At 41.8% G+C, this 18073-nt stretch overlaps 2 protein-coding genes across 3 annotated transcripts in view; one reads left to right on the top strand and one right to left on the bottom strand.

Annotated features, from left to right (window-relative positions):
* LOC139447503 (protein unc-93 homolog A-like) overlaps positions 1-9826 on the top strand; it is a 72205-nt gene extending 62379 nt beyond the window's left edge. For both annotated transcript variants that reach the window (XM_071228904.1, XM_071228905.1), the window contains exons 3-5: positions 3471-3584; positions 6296-6560; positions 7414-9826. In XM_071228904.1, the coding sequence (XP_071085005.1) occupies positions 3471-3584; positions 6296-6560; positions 7414-7643 (609 nt within the window). In that variant the 3' untranslated portion in view covers positions 7644-9826. The remainder of the gene's footprint in view (positions 1-3470; positions 3585-6295; positions 6561-7413) is intronic.
* Positions 1310-3449, bottom strand: LOC139447838 (putative cyclin-dependent serine/threonine-protein kinase DDB_G0272797/DDB_G0274007; the record flags this gene model as incomplete). The annotated part of the gene is made up of 2 exons (XM_071229315.1): positions 1310-1460; positions 2596-3449. Coding segments are annotated over 2 exons (1005 nt in total), but the record flags the coding sequence as incomplete, so codon positions are not given.
* Positions 9827-18073: the final 8247 nt, after the last annotated feature.

Here is an 18073-nt window from a genome sequence, read left to right as displayed (position 1 = left end):
ATTGTTTTGCCCCAGATAGCCATGAATGGTTGCACCACAGGTAGGCATGAATGGTTTTGCCCCAGGTAGCCAGAAATGGATTTGCCCTGGGTAGCCATGAATAGTTTTGCTCCAGATAGCCATGAATGGTTGCACCACAGGTAGGCATGAATGGTTTCACCCCAGATAGCCAAGAATGGTATTGCCCTAGATAGCCAGGAATGGTTTCACCCCAGATACACATGAATTGTTTTGCCCTAGGTAGCCGTGAATGGTTTCACCCCAGGTAGCCATAAATGGTTTTGCCCCAGGTTGCCAGGAATTGTTTTGCCCAAGGTAGCCATGAATGGTTTTGCCCCAGGTAGCCGTGAATTGTTTTGCCCCAGGTAGCCATGAACTGTTTTGCCCCAGGTAGCCGTGAATGTTTTCATCCAAGGTAATCATAAATGGTTTTGCCCCAGGTAGTCGTGAATTGTTTCACCCCAGGTAGCCATGAATGGTTTTGCCAGGTAGCCATGAATGGTTTCACCCCAGGTAGCCATAAATGGTTTTGCCCCAGGTTGCCAGGAATTGTTTTGCCCAAGGTAGCCATGAATGGTTTTGCCCCAGGTAGCCGTGAATTGTTTTGCCCCAGGTAGCCATGAATGGTTTTGCCCCAGGTAGCCTTGAATTGTTTCACCCCAGGTAACCAGGAATTGTTTTGCCCCAGGTAGCCATGAATGGTTTTGCCCCAGGTAGCCTTGAATGTTTTTGCCCGGGGTAGCCAGGAATGTTTTTGCCCGGGGTAGCCAGGAATGGTTTCACCCCAGGTAGCCATGAATGGATTCATCCCAGGTAGCTAGGAATTGTTTTGCCCCAGGTAGCCAGGAATGGTTTTACTCAGGGTAGGCAGGAATGGTTTCACCCCAGGTAGCCAGGAATTGTTTTGCCCCAGATAGCCAGGAATGGATTTGCCCTGGGTAGCCATGAATAGTTTTGCCCCAGATAGCCATGAATGGTATTGCCCCAGGTAGCCATAAATTGTTTTGCCCCAGATAGCCAGGAATAGTTTTGCCCCAGATATCCATGAATGGTATTGCCCCAGGTAGCCATAAATTGTTTTGCCCCAGGTAGCCATAAATTGTTTTGCCCCAGATAGCCAGGAATTGTTTTGCCCCTGTTAGCCAGGAATGGTTTCACCACAGGTAGCCATGAATGGTTCTGCCCCAGGTAGCCAGGAATGGTTTCACCCCAGGTAGCCAGGAATTGTTTCACCCCAGATAGCCAGGAACGGTTTCACCCTAGGTAGCCAGGAATTGTTTTGCCCCAGATAGCCCGGAACGGTTTCACCCTAGGTAGCCAGGAATTGTTTTGCCCCAGGTAGCCAGGAATTGTTTCCACCCAGGTAGCTAGGAATTGTTTTGTCCTGGATAGCCAGGAATGACTTTGTCCCGGATAGCCAGGAATGGTATTGCCCCAGGTAGCCAGGAATGGTTTTACCTCTATAACACAAGGTCCTTCATGATAGTGCAGACAGGTTTATATCAATTTTGTTTTGTAATAATCTGGTTTCATTTTACAATAGCATAGAATACAAGTCTATATTACCTGACATGCATGGGTATGCTAGGTGTGGTCATAGACAGTTTGATTACAATCAGCAATGCCACTGAGCAGCAATGTCCTGGATATGGGAGATGACTCTTCCATTTCATTATGGAAAGTGTTAAGTTTTATGTCTGTCCTTTTTTACTGTCAATGAATCACAGTATATCCTTGTATTAAACACTGTAAACTATCTAATACCGACTAGACATCCGCACTTTAAGTGTAGTATTTTGTTATGGACAAGAAGCAGAAGTCTTTGAGTTGTTAATGTCATTACTGATGCTGGGTTGTGTAGCCACCTTGCCTCTAAATAGACTTGGAAAATGACATTAACTGTCATCAGTAATCCAATCATACCCAATGATTTAGGTGTAATGGAGAAATTGTATCGACCAATTTTCATCAGATTTGTAATAAACCCACAATTATCCAATTACATGTTCGTACAAAGACTTTGATGCAGGCCAAGCTACCAGATTTGATTGTGATGTTTATCTTAGCCATGGAGGATTGCTCCCATAACTCTTCTGTAAATAGTGGATGTTTTTCTCTCACGCCTCATCTACTTGCATAATGTTCTGTCTGATGCATTTGATGATATACTCATTTATTGCCCATACAGTACAAACATTGGCTTATATTGGAACATCAGATTTTTTTCAGTTTCAACTTTCAAGAAATGTCTATGATATTCTGATTCATGTAAGCTATTGTAAGGAATTGTTCATTCTTAAGGTTGATATGTTAATTGTACCCAAATTCAGAAATGTTCCGAAGTGAAAATAATAAAACCTTATAGCTATGTGATTAAAATGAGGGTTTTTGTAAGTGGTTTGGGGACAAATATATATATATATTTTATATATTTTATTTACATATATATTTATAAACAGGGAATTTCATCAGGTGTATAAGTATTTAATATAGAAAAAAACAGTCCAGTTATTCGTGCTTGTCAAAACTCCTTTATCCACACAAGATCTTTCGCTGTTCAACAGCTCTTTGGGTGCAATGAAAACTTTAACTTACATTGGCGACGCATAACAGAAGTATAATATATATTCTCTATGTTTCAGATGCTCCATCTGTTTATGGTGTTCTCTATGTTTTAGTTGCTTCAACTGTTGATGGTGTTCTCTATGTTTCAGATGCTCCATCTGTTGATGGTGTTCTCTATGTTTCAGTTGCTCCATCTGTTGATGGTGTTCTCTATGTTTTAGTTGCTCCAACTGTTGATGGTGTTCTCTATGTTTCAGATGCTCCAACTGTTGATGGTGTTCTCTATGTTTCAGATGCTCGAACTGTTGATGGTGTTCTCTATGTTTTAGTTGCTCCAACTGTTGATGGTGTTCTCTATGTTTCAGATGCTCCATCTGTTGATGGTGTTCTCTATGTTTTAGTTGCTCCAACTGTTGATGGTGTTCTCTATGTTTCAGATGCTCCAACTGTTGATGGTGTTCTCTATGTTTCAGATGCTCCAACTGTTTATGATGTTCTCTATGTTTCAGATGCTCCAACTGTTGATGGTGTTCTCTATGTTTCAGATGCTCCAACTGTTGATGGTGTTCTCTATGTTTCAGATGCTCCATCTGTTGATGGTGTTCTCTATGTTTCAGATGCTCCATCTGTTTATGGTGTTCTCTATGTTTTAGTTGCTCCAACTGTTGATGGTGTTCTCTATGTTTCAGTTGCTTGAACTGTTGATGGTGTTCTCTATGTTTCAGATGCTCCAACTGTTGATGGTGTTCTCTATGTTTCAGATGCTCCAACTGTTGATGGTGTTCTCTATGTTTCAGTTGCTCCATCTGTTGATGGTGTTCTCTATGTTTCAGATGCTCCAACTGTTGATGGTGTTCTCTATGTTTCAGATGCTCGAACTGTTGATGGTGTTCTCTATGTTTCAGATGTTGGTGGACCATGTCAGTCAGATGGTAACCCACAAAACGTTTCGTCTGCTGATTCCTCTGCTAATTTTTACTGGCCTACAACAAGGATTCATGTATTCAGATTTTAACCAGGTAATGAATCTTCAATTAACTGAGACAGCCCAATATATTTTACTCCAAATGTGACACTGTCGGATCTGTTTCCTCCCAAAATGATTTGTATAACAATACTGTAACCACACATTCTGTCTTCTTCTTTCAGGCCTGGCTACAACTAAGTAGTGTTTTCTGTTTGAGAAATTCATAAGGGCCATAAGCAATAATCTTTACTTCATCAGAGAATGATCAGTAAAATATATCTGCTGGAAAACACAGTCAGCTAGTATTGAAAAGAATTGGCCCTAAAACAATATCACTATGACTGTAGGGTGTAGGGGGTTTTAGGAGGTGAATGAGCCTTGTACACCATGATACCTAAGATCAAGTTGTATATACATGAACTTGTAAGACCATGTACACCCTGCTTTCATTATGAATTCACAAGTCACAGAAATATTAGGGTGAAATGTTTGTGTAGGACAGTTAGATCTTGTGATTGCCATTTGGCTTTTGGTAACTCAGTTTGGTAACTCGAAATGCAAAGAGGATCAGTTATGGCATGACAAGCAAGTGAGGTCACATCAAACATTATGAAGTCATTATGCTCTGCTAGGAGTCTTGTATACGTATTTACAATATGGTAGCTGACCAATCAAATAGCTAGATTCCTAAACAAGTAATGACAATACTGTACCCAACCATGGATGTATGTGTATTGCTCACTTGCCCTTTGGTCATATCACATGCAGCCTATTTCTGCTGACCATGGGCCAAAGGACCAAGTGTTAAGTTAATCCCTGTTCTATTTATAGCCAATATCTATCCTCATTTACTAAAACAATGTGATATTTGTTTAGAATGTTTATGTTTTGTGTATCCTTTCTTCCAATGAAGTAAGGACAGTGGGGTAGCGTAGTGGTTTAAAGTGTTTGATTCCCCACATGGGTACAATGTGTGAAGTCCATTTCTGGTGTCCCCCACCTTGATATTGCTAGAATATTGCTAAAAGCATTGTAAAACCTCACTCACTCACTCACTCACTCACTCACTCACTCACTCACTCACTCACTCACTCACTAGGGTTTTTATTTTGGGACACTCACACTGCATATACAGTAAGGTGTTTGGTCAGTTCTAGAATGACGTCAGGCACTGAAACTGTGTACACCTCCAACAGGCTCCTGGCATGTGCACATTGTTGTACATATTGTATTCATCGTAATAAGTGCCTTAAGCACTTTGAAAATTTACATTATTAAAACCATAAACAACAAGTTATATTTATCTTCAGACATCGAGCGGTCCTGAGGAAACAGTTCAAACGTCAATGAACCTAAAACCATTTTCATAATAGTTACAAGGCAGTTATACACCCCTTCTAAATAATGCTACTGTTTTCTGTTGAAAAGGAATTTGTAATGTAGAAAAAAAATACAGACTGTAAAAGATAAATATTAGTTATTGGTGTAGGGCGTTTAATACGGCGAAAAATGTACTTATGAATGGATCTTTACCTAAGTTGGCATACATTCTCAAGGGCATGGTCTCCATTTGATTAGATTTTTGGTTGACTTGTCTGAGGTCAAAATACCAGGGATGATATCAGCCTCCCATTGGGTGGGCAGCAGAGGGCACAGATCACTTGATGTGTAAAGAGCCCCGTAGGGCAGTGATGTGTTATTATCAAACAGTAACATCCCCTGCCAGGTGGGAGTGGGATCAAGGCTTTAGTGCAGTCCTACCACTGGCCAAAAGTCCGTTACAATGACAAATGGAAAGCTATTGGAAATATTTCTCTGAAATTTTACATGGTAGCTCCATGATAGGAAGTTCATATCAAGTAAATAAAGTACTTGATAATAGTTTTTATAATTGTGGCTGTAGTCTTTACTCCAACCTGGACTGTTAGCTGTGTATGACGCTGTATAGTTTTCAGGATACTGCCAAGTCTGACACTCGGTTGTGACCTGGGTCACCAGCACTTTATTCCTCATTGAGGCAGCCAACATGTGGTCGGGCCCAGTCACATGACTGATTGTGCAAGATCATACCCTGATGACATATTCATTGTTTCAATCACTTGTTTGCCTGGCCCACACTTGAATTTGTGCTGACTGTGACATAAAACAACAGGCTAACAAAATAAAAACATCAAAACTTACAACTTTAGTCACAAAATCCTTGCCAGGGGCCTTAATAGAGTTATTATGCCCATCAAGTTGGAGTCATCAATCCCTATTGAATGGAGTTATGACCCTTGGTTTAAATATGGACATCATTCTTATTCCTGTAAGATCATCCATAGTTTTTGTATGTCTTTCTCCTCTGCAACTTCAACCAGCAAGAGTGCAGGCGGGCGAAATTTTGGAGAAACAAATTGTTTTTCACTTATTGTGCAACTTGTTTTATGAAATTTTAAAGTTTAGAACACTTCATAACAGTGCTTAAATCAATTTATGATCTAGATCCATTCACTTTGCTTTGGATGCGAACTTTTTATAAATATAGCTGAAGAAAGATCAAGCTGACCTTGTTTGTCACATGAGGGTATAAATTTCCACAGCAGTGAGGGAAATTAAGATAAGAAAACTTTTCAATATTTCATGTTGGAACGAAAATTCAGGGCAAGCAGGAGGGAGATGAGAAACAGAAAAAAGATACAGACACCTTAAGCAAGATGGAGGAGCTATCTAATACTCTCACTGAAGGTGTTTGAGGTGTGAATATGTTTGTTTGTCTTGCAGCACTATGTGACATGCACTCTTGGAGAGGAGTATGTGGGCTACACAATGATCACTATGGGGATCTGCAGCATGCTGGGATCCATCTTGGTGGCACTAACTGGGAAGCGGATCCCCCGTGAGGTGGTGCTCGGATTTGGTGGCATCATGCACATTGCACTCATGATCGGATTCCTTATATGGATACCAGACAACCACCCAGTGTTGTTCTTTGTCCTGGCCGGAGCATGGGGCATCTGTGACGCGGTGTGGCAGACACAGTGTAACAGTAAGTGTTCTGAGAGTTCAATACCTCACATTGGTTGAGTGAAGTGTTAAGGTTGTCAAATTTGTTGTGACTGTTTTAGCAACAATATCTAGAGATATTTTTCAGTTGGTTGCTATGTGCAGTAGTGGTAGGTCACTAGGATATTCTTATGATGAGTAGCAACTGTTCCCGGCATTGGTTGTGACACTCTATGTCGTGATGTATCAACCTCAATGGCATTGGGGATTTCTCTTGACATTGTTCCTGGCAATGGTTATGACACTGACCACGTCCAAGCTATGTCGTGATGTATCAACCTCAATGGCATTGGGGATTTCTCTTGACATTGTTCCTGGCATTGGTTATGACACTAAGCACGTCCAAGCTATGTCGTGATGTATCAACCTCAATGGCATTGGGGATTTCTCTTGACATACCTGTCACTTCTATCAATTATAGCCAAAATTCACTTTCATCATCAAACACATATATCAGCATATATCATAATTAGGGTAGGGCCTTCTACACATAAGGTTCTCAAAGCCCTTCATTGAAGGCTTTTCGCTGAGTAGAGAACTTTGTCAACGGTCAATGAAAAATCGTTTTGTAAACTGAATGAAATGGTACTGCTTTACAGGTATACATGTATTCATAATTTCATGTTATTGATGACAAGTGATGACAGGTCATTATCACCTGTCTTCTAGACCATTTAAGACTTCTATAGATTTGAAATTTCATTGTCACTAAGTTTGCTGAAACCTATATCTTATTTCTGAATGATTATAAATAGTTCATATTGCATCTGTGAACCATCTTGTAAAATTGTAGCCCTTTAACATGGTTACAGAAGAGGTCAATCTCTTTGTTACAGCTCTCATCTGTCTAACCTGTGTAGATGAGCCGGATATAGCATTTGCCAACTACCGCCTGCTCCAGAGCCTGGGCCTCACCATCGCATTCTGCTGCGGAACGTTCATGTGTGTGTCGGCCAAGCTGTACATGCTGATGACTATGTTGGTAGTGGCCATCATGTTCTATGTGCTGGCTGAGTATCGAGTCAGGCATGTAGATGAAGATGATGTATTTGAGGACCACGCCTGAAGACAATGTCATCATCACTGGAAGTCATAGGATGCTGAATATGTTGGAGCTTACCTAGAGAACTCACTGATGTATTCATTCTTCTTTCTCTGGATATCTGTTTTGAGTGCTTCTCAAATACATTGATGTGAGAAAAGAAATGATGATATTACGGTTACGTTACAAATAAGAATAGCCAATGTTCAAGTTAGGTTATGTCATTGATCTTATTCCACCTGTCATCAACTTGGACATTTTAGACATCTCCTCCAAGGTCAGTGGGGTTATAAGACTGTATGTGGATGATCTCAGCAATGATGGCTCTATATTTTGGTCACAATTTTGGTTTATAACAAAACTGTCATAGCAGCCATATTGAAAATGTTGAAAACTATTTTGAAAGTGTATGTGAATTAGTGAATGTACCCAGTATAGTGAATATGGCTGTGGTGTGGAAACAGTTGTGGCTTGTTTTGTACATACTTCCTGTTGACTTATTAATGACCTGTAGGATTTTATTTTAGAATTTGATTTATGTTCATTTAACACAATTCAGCTACCACGGAGATTAACAGATTTATATGGAGTCGACACATTACACTGACTCCGATACACAGAACACCAACAAGGTGATTAACATATGTTATAATGGAGGAAAAGATCTGATTTTAATGAGATTTGATTTTTGCTGATAACCGGATATGAAAGTATTCGCTTTTCCTGCAGCCAGCATTGTGTGACGCACATTAGGTGATCTGTAAATCACACAGCATCTGTGATGCGGACATATCCTGGCTGATGAGGACAGGACTCTAATTCTGGTCTACATGAAGACCAAAAATGTTTGGAAATGGAGTTTTCCCTTTATTCTAAAGTGTTGCTATGTTATTTGTGAGCTATTAAGATGACTTCTAGGGTAGCACTGCTGGAAGATGCATGCACCTTAGCCCATTTGGATTGGGATTCTCACAAGTGGAGGGAGAGACAGGAAGGGGATGATGTCCTCAGCACTGCAAATGAAAACATTCAGAAGGGAAAGGGCCAGCAGATCCTGCAACAATGCCAGCTGTTCAAGTCCAAACAGAATAATTTGCTGCTTGGTAATGCCACCAATATGTTTCCAGCTATTCCAGACAGTGTCTACAAGATTGCTGCTATCTTCTCTGACGACGACTGATGCAACACGCAGGTGCAGATCACTAGCAGGGATCCGGAAACTGGGCTGTGCACCGGACTTGTCCAACTAGTGATTCACTAGCCAACTAAATGTTGTACAAATATTATGCAAATGTATTGATTTGTTTGGTAAAGACAGACATTTTTTAACTGTTTTTTTTATGCTGATTATGTGACTGAAATATTTCATTTGTATGACGTACAGCCTTGAGAGATCTTAGCTGTGATGCACTACACATAGGAGAGACATTGTGATGGTGTTGGTGCACCACACGTAGGAGAGACACGATGGAGTTGGTGCACCACACATAGGCGAGACATTGTGATGGTGTTGGTGCACCACACATAGGAGAGACATTGTGACAGAGTTAGTGCACCCCACGTAGGAGAGACATTGTGACAGAGTTGGTGCACCACACGTAGGAGAGACATGTTGACAGAGTTGGTGCACCACACGTAGGAGAGACATTGTGACAGAGTTGGTGCACCACACATAGGAGAGACACAATGGTGTTGGTGCACCACACGTAGGAGAGACACAATGGTGTTGGTGCACCACACGTAGGAGAGACACGATGGAGTTGGTGCACCACACATAGGAGAGACATTGTGATGGTGTTGGTGCACCACACGTAGGAGAGACACAATGGAGTTGGTGCACCACACATAGGAGAGACATTGTGACAGAGTTAGTGCACCCCACGTAGGAGAGACATTGTGACAGAGTTGGTGCACCACACGTAGGAAAGACATGGAGACAGAGTTGGTGCACCACACGTAGGAGAGACATTGTGACAGAGTTGGTGCACCACACATAGGAGAGACACAATGGTGTTGGTGCACCACACGTAGGAGAGACACAATGGTGTTGGTGCACCACACGTAGGAGAGACATTGTGATGGTATTGGTGCACCACACGTCGGAGAGACATTGTGATGGTGTTGGTGCACCACACGTAGGAGAGACATTGTGATGGTGTTGGTGCACCACACGTAGGAGAGACACGATGGAGTTGGTGCACCACACGTAGGAGAGACATTGTGATGGAGTTGGTGCACCACACGTAGGAGAGACATTGTGACAGAGTTGGTGCACCATACGTAGGAGAGACATTGTGACAGAGTTGGTGCACCACACGTAGGAAAGACATTGTGTCAGAGTTGGTGCACCACACGTAGGAGAGACATTGTGACAGAGTTGGTGCACCACACATAGGAGAGACATTGTGATGGAGTTGGAGCACCACACATAGGAGAGACATTGTGATGGAGTTGGAGCACCACACATAGGAGAGACATTGTGATGGTGTTGGTGCACCACGCGTAGGAGAGACATCGTGATGGAGTTGGAGCACCACACGTAGGAGAGACATTGTGATGGTGTTGGTGCACCACACGTAGGAGAGACACAGTGGAGTTGGTGCACCACACGTAGGTGAGACATTGTGATGGTGTTGGTGCATCACACGTAGGAGAGACATTGTGATGGAGTTGGAGCTCAACACGTATGAGAGACACGGTGGAGTTGGTGCACCACACATAGGAGAGACATGATGGAGTTGGTGCACCACACGTAGGAGAGACATGATGGAGTTGGTGCACCACACGTAGGAGAGACACGATGGAGTTGGTGCACCACACGTAGGAGAGACAAGCTGGAGTTGGTGCACCACACGTAGGAAAGACATTGTGATGGTGTTGGTGCACCACACATAGGAGAGACACGGTGGAGTTGGTGCACCACACGTAGGAGAGACATGATGGAGTTGGTGCACCACACGTAGGAGAGACATTGTGATGGTGTTGGTGCACCACATGTTGGAGAGACACAATGGAGTTGGTGCACCACACGTAGGAGAGACATTGTTATGGTGTTGGTGCACCAAATGTAGGAGAGACACGCTGGAGTTGGTGCACCACACGTAGGAGAGACATTGTGATGGTGTTGGTGCACCACACGTAGGAGAGACATTGTAATGGAGTTAGTGCACCACACGTAGGAGAGACACGATGGAGTTGGTGCACCACACGTAGGAGAGACATTGTGATGGAGTTGGTGCACCACACGTAGGAGAGACACGGTTATTGAGTTGGTGCAATTCACATAGAAGAGACACCACACAGCTATCTGTAAGTGGCTATCCTGTAAAGCTGAGATTTTGCAATTGCTAACTGTTGTAAATATTTGTGAAATACTGACTGGGTGAGTCACTTCCTAATGTAACAATACTGTCAGCAGCTGATGTTGTGTCTGTGACATGGATAATTTGTAGGCTGTTAAAGTGTGTAGCTACTTTTGATGACAACCAATGTTTTATATATCTGTAACATGACAATATGCAGTTACTTGTGACATGCCATCATCTCTGTGTTGACAAGAATGTAAATTCTCTGCCTCCTTGACCTGTGAAAAGTTGGCAACAAGTGACAAGACAGGATATTGATGAACTAGCTGGTGTCAAGGTTGAAAACACCACCACTCTTCATCTCTGAAGACTGGACACAGTTATCAAACTGACGCGCCAAATAATTTACTCCCATTTTGTTTTCTGTGTTCCTGGAGGTGCTGTATGATGGATTAGCTACTGTGAGAAACACACCACGTTTTCAGAGAAACTGCCATTTCTCTACAAGAAAGACTAAGCCCTGATCCTGGATAGGGATGTTATGTCTATGTGGATTCACTGTCCAGTCTGCGGGGTTCACCCTTTTAGGAAGCATTTGCAATGAAATGGCTTCTTCAAAGTGTTGTGTAAAAATACAAGTGATGTATTGGGCCCATCAAAAGTAAGCACAATAGGAACAATCATTGTTTCTTGCTGATAATGGGTCAGTATGCCTGTGCATATTAAGGGCACATTTTCTCATACAGAAACATCAAAGCCAACTTAATGCCAAGAACAGGTGAGTTAACTACATTTGCAGAATGTTGAAAGTGGAGTGTGGCAGTGAAGGGGCTTATCAGCCAGCAGGGCAGTGCTGAAACCATGGCTCTGTCTCAAGTACATCAAGATGTGGAAAATGGAGCTGGTTTGGGAAATATTGTCATCATTTCTAGAACTGAAATGATCTGTATATTGGTTGAGTATATGAGCATGGTGAACAAAGTCTGAGCATGGTCTATATGCTTTTATAACAATGTTGATGGGGGGTATTATGATACAAATTTTTGTAAATATGACATTTGTCAATTTTGAATCATAATAATTGTTGCACAGAATATTTAATTTCCAAGGTATCCTCACAATTCATTCCATGTTTTCAAGTCAGAGTTAAAGTCTCTCTAATGCTGGAGCGTCTCTCTATATTCAGCAGCGTCAATAAGTTCAGTGTTAACTGTTTTCTGAAATTTGATCCAGAGTGTGCAATTTAAAATTAAGTTGAAGCTGGCAATATTGTTGAATGTTCAACAAGAATTAGGTATAGCATTATTTCTCATGGTATTAACCCAAATTGCATTTTTTTTTTATGCCTGTAAAATTCCGACTGAGTAGAAAGATCAACTGTGTTTATGTGACTTTCTAGACTTTCATCATCATTCTATATTTAGTCTTCTATTTCCTAATGTACAACACAGACATTAGTTAGACAAGTATTGTAGTATTATACAAGATGCCCTTTCTTAAACTTGCTGTGCAGAGGAAAAGACATTTTTTCATTGGAATAAAGAATTAGCATGGTGAGGTAATCTGTCGACCTGGGATTTCCTTCAACTTTCGAAGAACTCAAAACACTGTTCTGACATATTGAAGTTTAGGGAAGTTTTTGTTTTGCTCTCAGTGAACGGGAAACAATATTGTAAAGTAGTTTGCTGAAGTGTTGTACTTGGCTTAGAATGAAGTGTGACTGACGTGACTAACGCTGACTCAGTGTTGGCTGTGTCGGGTTGGGGACGACAGCAGGCCTGCAGTGAAGCCCAAGAGTACTCGCTTCACTGACCCCATCTTCCCCATCATTTGATTACAATCCTCAGCCCACTCACATGTCAGTGATGTTGCCATTAAGTACTCAACAGAGATGTGGTAAGCGTCAGCGGCCTGTGAACTGCGGGTTGCTGCGAGGAGTGATGCCAGAGAGGCGTGACATTGGTTCCAAAGGTAATGCAGATAGGCTTATACGTTGTACATAGGACCGATAAGGAGGGGAGCAGGTACTTGGTGCTGAGAGGCACTGGTTTTGTAGATTTAACTTAAAATTGAATCAATGATATTTGTTATGATGAGGATTACATGACCAGTGGTCAGTAGAAGTGTATGAGATGAAATAGATGTAAATACTTAAGTACTTACTAACTGATTGTACTTATAATCATGACTGTGAGACAGCATGTCATCATGTGGACTAGGAAAGACTTGTGTGACACAGGTCATCATGTGGACTAGGAAAGACCTGTGAGACACAGGTCATCATGTGGACTAGGAAAGACCTGTGTGACACAGGTCATCATGTGGACTAGGAAAGACCTGTGAGACACAGGTCATCATGTGGACTAGGAAAGACCTGTGTGACACAGGTCATCATGTGGACTAGGAAAGACCTGTGTGACACAGGTCATCATGTGGACTAGGAAAGACCTGTGTGACACAGGTCATCATGTGGACTAGGAAAGACCTGTGTGACACAGGTCATAGACATTGACCACTCTGGGAAATCTTGAAAAACGTAGCATCCTATTTCAGGGCGAATCTGGGATTCGTGTACACAACCAGCAGATCCCATCACAGATAAGGGATACAACTCTGCACAGAGAATTAAGAGAGTGTTACCCAAATCCATTTGATGTGAGTGAGTGCAGTTCAAAGATAACAATTTCAGGAAACATGAATTAAATATATGCTCATATAGCTGGTAAAATATGGATTATGTCACAAACTATATTTGCAACTTTGCTTCACAGCATTATAAATAGGTGGACAACAATTTATGGGGGGTAGTCCAAACAAATATCATACATATAATTTATGAATCAATCACGATGCAGAATTAGATCATCAGCCAGCACCAACCGATAATGTGACCTGTTTTAGTTTTTGTTGAGTTTTCTGTTATCTGGTCTTTTTGTGAATGTATATGATCTGGACATACAGGCATTGTATTGAGGATTTGTTTGCACCATAAACATATGTATTCTCTCAGAATGATCTTCATTTCATTCAATTTAATTACAGTAGTTGTATATCTCAAGTATGTATAGAATCTTAGGTGTACAGATTCATTTGTGCATTTCTTTATCATGTTGACTATGTTAGTATGAAGAATTGTAACATTGGTATGAATGATGAGCAATAGGAGTCCTGATGTTCCACAGGACTCTCTGTCTTATTGATGTTTCTGAAGTAGGTAAAGTATTGCTGCAGGTCTCACATGTCACAGAGTGCCAACACAGATGTCTGATTCAGAACGTTTCTTCCACATCTTCTCCACAGCATTCATCATCATAGTCTCTGCCATTAGTCTTCTCACTCCCACCTCTTATCATCTGACGGCACCCTTCAAACCAATCTGTCTGCCAATATGACACCTATGTATAGCTTTATATGGCCAATAACTGAAATTACTTCCAGACTTTCAAAGACTTCCAGGTACGTAAGTTTCACTCTAGCAAATTCTGTGCACTGACTGTATGATTACAGTTGCTAATATCTGTTGTTTAGGAGACTCTTTCCACAAATGTGCTTCCTACACAGAACCTCACATTTTGTCCATGATGGCTGCCCATGTAAAATGAGTACTTCTGGCAAGATGAACTAAACAATGTCATGCATCCCTCAGCCTGTGTACTCTGGCATAAACAGTATAACTGCACTGAATGAATGCTTGTGGCAACCTGCTCATCCAACAGACCAGACCGCCCAGGTGGGTGGCCCAGTTACCTGTATCATGTATCACTGAGGCTGGTGGGGTGGCTCACCTACCTGTATCACTAGGGCTGGTGGGGTGGCCCAGGTACCTGTATCACTAAGGTAGGTGGGGTGGCCCAGGTACCTGTATCACTAAGGTAGGTGGGGTGGCCCAGGTACCTGTATCACTAAGGTAGGTGGGGTGGCCCAGGTACCTGTATCACTAAGGTAGGTGGGGTGGCCCAGGTACCTGTATCACTGAGGCTGGTGGGGTGGCTCACCTACCCGTATCACTGAGGCTGGTGGGGTGGCCCACCTACCTGTATCACTAGGGCTGGTGGGGTGGCTCACCTACCTGTATCACTAGGGCTGGTGGGGTGGCCCAAGTACCTGTATCACAAGGGTAGGTGGTGTGGCCCACGTACCTGTATCACTAGGGTAGGTGGGGTGGCCCAGGTACCTGTATCACTAGGGCAGGTGGGGTGGCCCAGGTACCTGTATCACTAGGGCAGGTGGGGTGGCCCAGGTACCTGTATCACTAGGGCAGGTGGGGTGGCTCACCTACCTGTATCACTGGGGCTGGTGGGTTGGCCCAGGTACCTGTATCACTAGGGCAGGTGGGGTGGCCCAGGTACCTGTATCACTAGGGCAGGTGGGGTGGCCCAGGTACCTGTATCACTAGGGCAGGTGGGGTGGCCCAGGTACCTGTATCACTAGGGCTGGTGGGGTGGCCCAGGTACCTGTATCACTAGGGCTGGTGGGGTGGCATAGTGGATTACATAAATGTTTGCATTCCATGAGGACAATGTGTAATTTTGTTAGAAACATACGTTGCAATGTGTATATTAGACAAACACAAATGAAAGCAACAGTGTACATCTACCATACCAGCAGTGCCATTTACAGATGCACAACCACATCATGGTGACTGATTCTTGAGCAGGACAGCCAGGATCATTAATAGAAACTTGATTAATAAAGGCAATTTGTATAACAAACACTCTTCATGAACAAGATCTCACAGTATTTTGGAAACTAACTGGGCAGTCTATATTGCTATAGGAATTGACACTATCTCTTTAAGAAATCGGGCATATGATTGACGATCCTTGAGAACAATGTGAGATCCAACAAGACAGCCTATAAGTCAATTGCAAATCATAGCCATATAAAGATAGATAACTGTGCGTGATCATTGGGTGGAGTACTAGTGCTGTATACTGGCATGGCTATACTTTCTCTGGCCTAGTCTACATGGACCCATCCTAACCTGATGAAGCTAAGTCTGTTTAAGCTTTGCCTCCCAACTAAGCAGTTAAACTAGTGCCACTGTGGTTCATCCCAAGAGTCGGCATGTTGAACCTGGTCAGGGACAGCACTTCACACCAGGGATTGTAGCTTTAGACTCATTTCAGAATCTTGTCAGCTTTTGTTCAGATTTGAGGGAAATAACGCTCATTACATGTAGGTGCATTCACAATTCTTCCATTTGAAAACACGTGTCAGTGAGTGTTAGTATTTACTATTTCAAGAGACAATGGTTATTTAAATAATTTTTCTTGATATGTATGTTCTTTTTAACATTTCATAACTACAGATAGTATTTATCCGTCAGAGAATTGTTAAGCTTTTATGTGAATTTAATATGGTTGTATTTTACTTAATGACAATGTTTCCTCTTCTATTTCATTTTCAGTGTTACTCAGTGGTCATGCTTATGTAGTAGTCTCTTACAAAAAATATATGTAGTTACCCAACCAGTTGTAATCTTTGGGTATCCAGACAAAGTTTTCCTGATGTATATACTGTGAAGTAATACTTTTTACACTTCAACCAACAGTAGGTTTGTCCATCTTTGTTCCTCATTATAAATACCATGACAATGTTGACCATCCATATGATATGTGATCCCTGTGTGGGTTACAACACAATTCCACAGCATGTAGATAGACGGTCCGTACAGACAGACACCTACCAACATGTACTTCTTTCTGTGTGCAATAAACCAGTGCAACAACCTCATTCAGGATCCTTGTTCTTTGATGACGTGTGCTCTGAATCAGACCTGTTGGAAGGATTTGTGTCATCAGTGTAGAGGTTATTGTAGTGGTGATACGCTCAAGGTTAATGACAGTGGATTTTGTTAAAACCACAATCCTTGCAATCTGGATGTTGACCAAACCAATGTTATAGTCCACAAACATGTAGGGGATGCAGAACCTTCAATCTACCATGACACTTACAAACTCTGGGGCAGATAGGGCCAAGACAATCAGTGAAGCTGCATGGTTTGCAGCTAACGTTTGGAGTAGGTTGTCAATTTAAATTAAGGAAACACAGATAATAGATTTTAAAAGAAGTATGTCATATTTCTTTTAATCAATATACTTTACTGTCTTTACTTTACCAAACATATTAAAAATATTTCTCTCAAGTTTTCTGCCATTGATATATTCCCACATATAACATGAATATCGTAGTAACCACCAATCAGCAAGTCTTATTCAACAAATTGTAAATATCATTATTTTAAAATGCCTCCTGACAAAGAGCACCTGTCTATAGATCCCAGCTTCTCTGGTGATGCGGCTGTAAAAGCAGCTGCTTCAATCAGAAATGGTTATGGTAGTTAGAAAGCTTTGATTCACCAAACAGAGTCAAGTACATTCCAAAGTCACAGAAGAAATAACAACTTAAATCTGTCACTGCAGACTGTTCAGTCTGTGGATGTAATATGTATGAGTGATCTTGGTGTTCCATAATATGAACTTGGTGGTACATATTGTTGGAAGGATAAACATCACTTTCCACACACATCACCAGGGGCAGTGTTTTGTAAATTGATTAACTATCAACAAAGACCAAATTAAGAATCGTCAATGCTCATGGGAGTCAGGTGTGATTGTTTATGAATTAAAAGACCAGTCAGGTTATCTGTGAAGCACTGTCTAATACATAATGCTGCAATTATGGAATACGTCCAAACAAGAGTCCACTGTATATATTTAGTGTGTGACGGGATAACTTCTCAGAGTATAGATATACTGTGTGAGAAGACACTGGGAGATAACTTCTCAGAGTATAGATATACTGTGTGACAAGACACTGTGGGATAACTTCTCAGAGTATAGATATACTGTGTGAGAAGACACTGGGGGATAACTGCTCAGAGTATAGATCTACTGTGTGACAAGACACTGTGGGATAACTTCTCAGAGTATAGATCTACTGTGTGACAAGACGCTGTGGGATAACTTCTCAGAGTATAGATTTACTGTGTGAGAAGACACTGGGAGATAACTTCTCAGAGTATAGATTTACTGTGTGACAAGACACTGTGGGATAACTTCTCAGAGTATAGATCTACTGTGTGAGAAGACACTGGGAGATAACTTCTCAGAGTATAGATTTACTGTGTGACAAGACACTGTGGGA

This window comes from Haliotis cracherodii, unplaced genomic scaffold (assembly GCF_022045235.1).
Source record: "Haliotis cracherodii isolate W230 unplaced genomic scaffold, xgHalCrac1.p SCAF_7, whole genome shotgun sequence".
NCBI classification, from domain to species: Eukaryota; Metazoa; Mollusca; class Gastropoda; order Lepetellida; family Haliotidae; genus Haliotis; species Haliotis cracherodii.
Note: the sequence above shows the minus strand (reverse complement) of the source record. Positions and strands in the feature narration are given on the sequence as shown.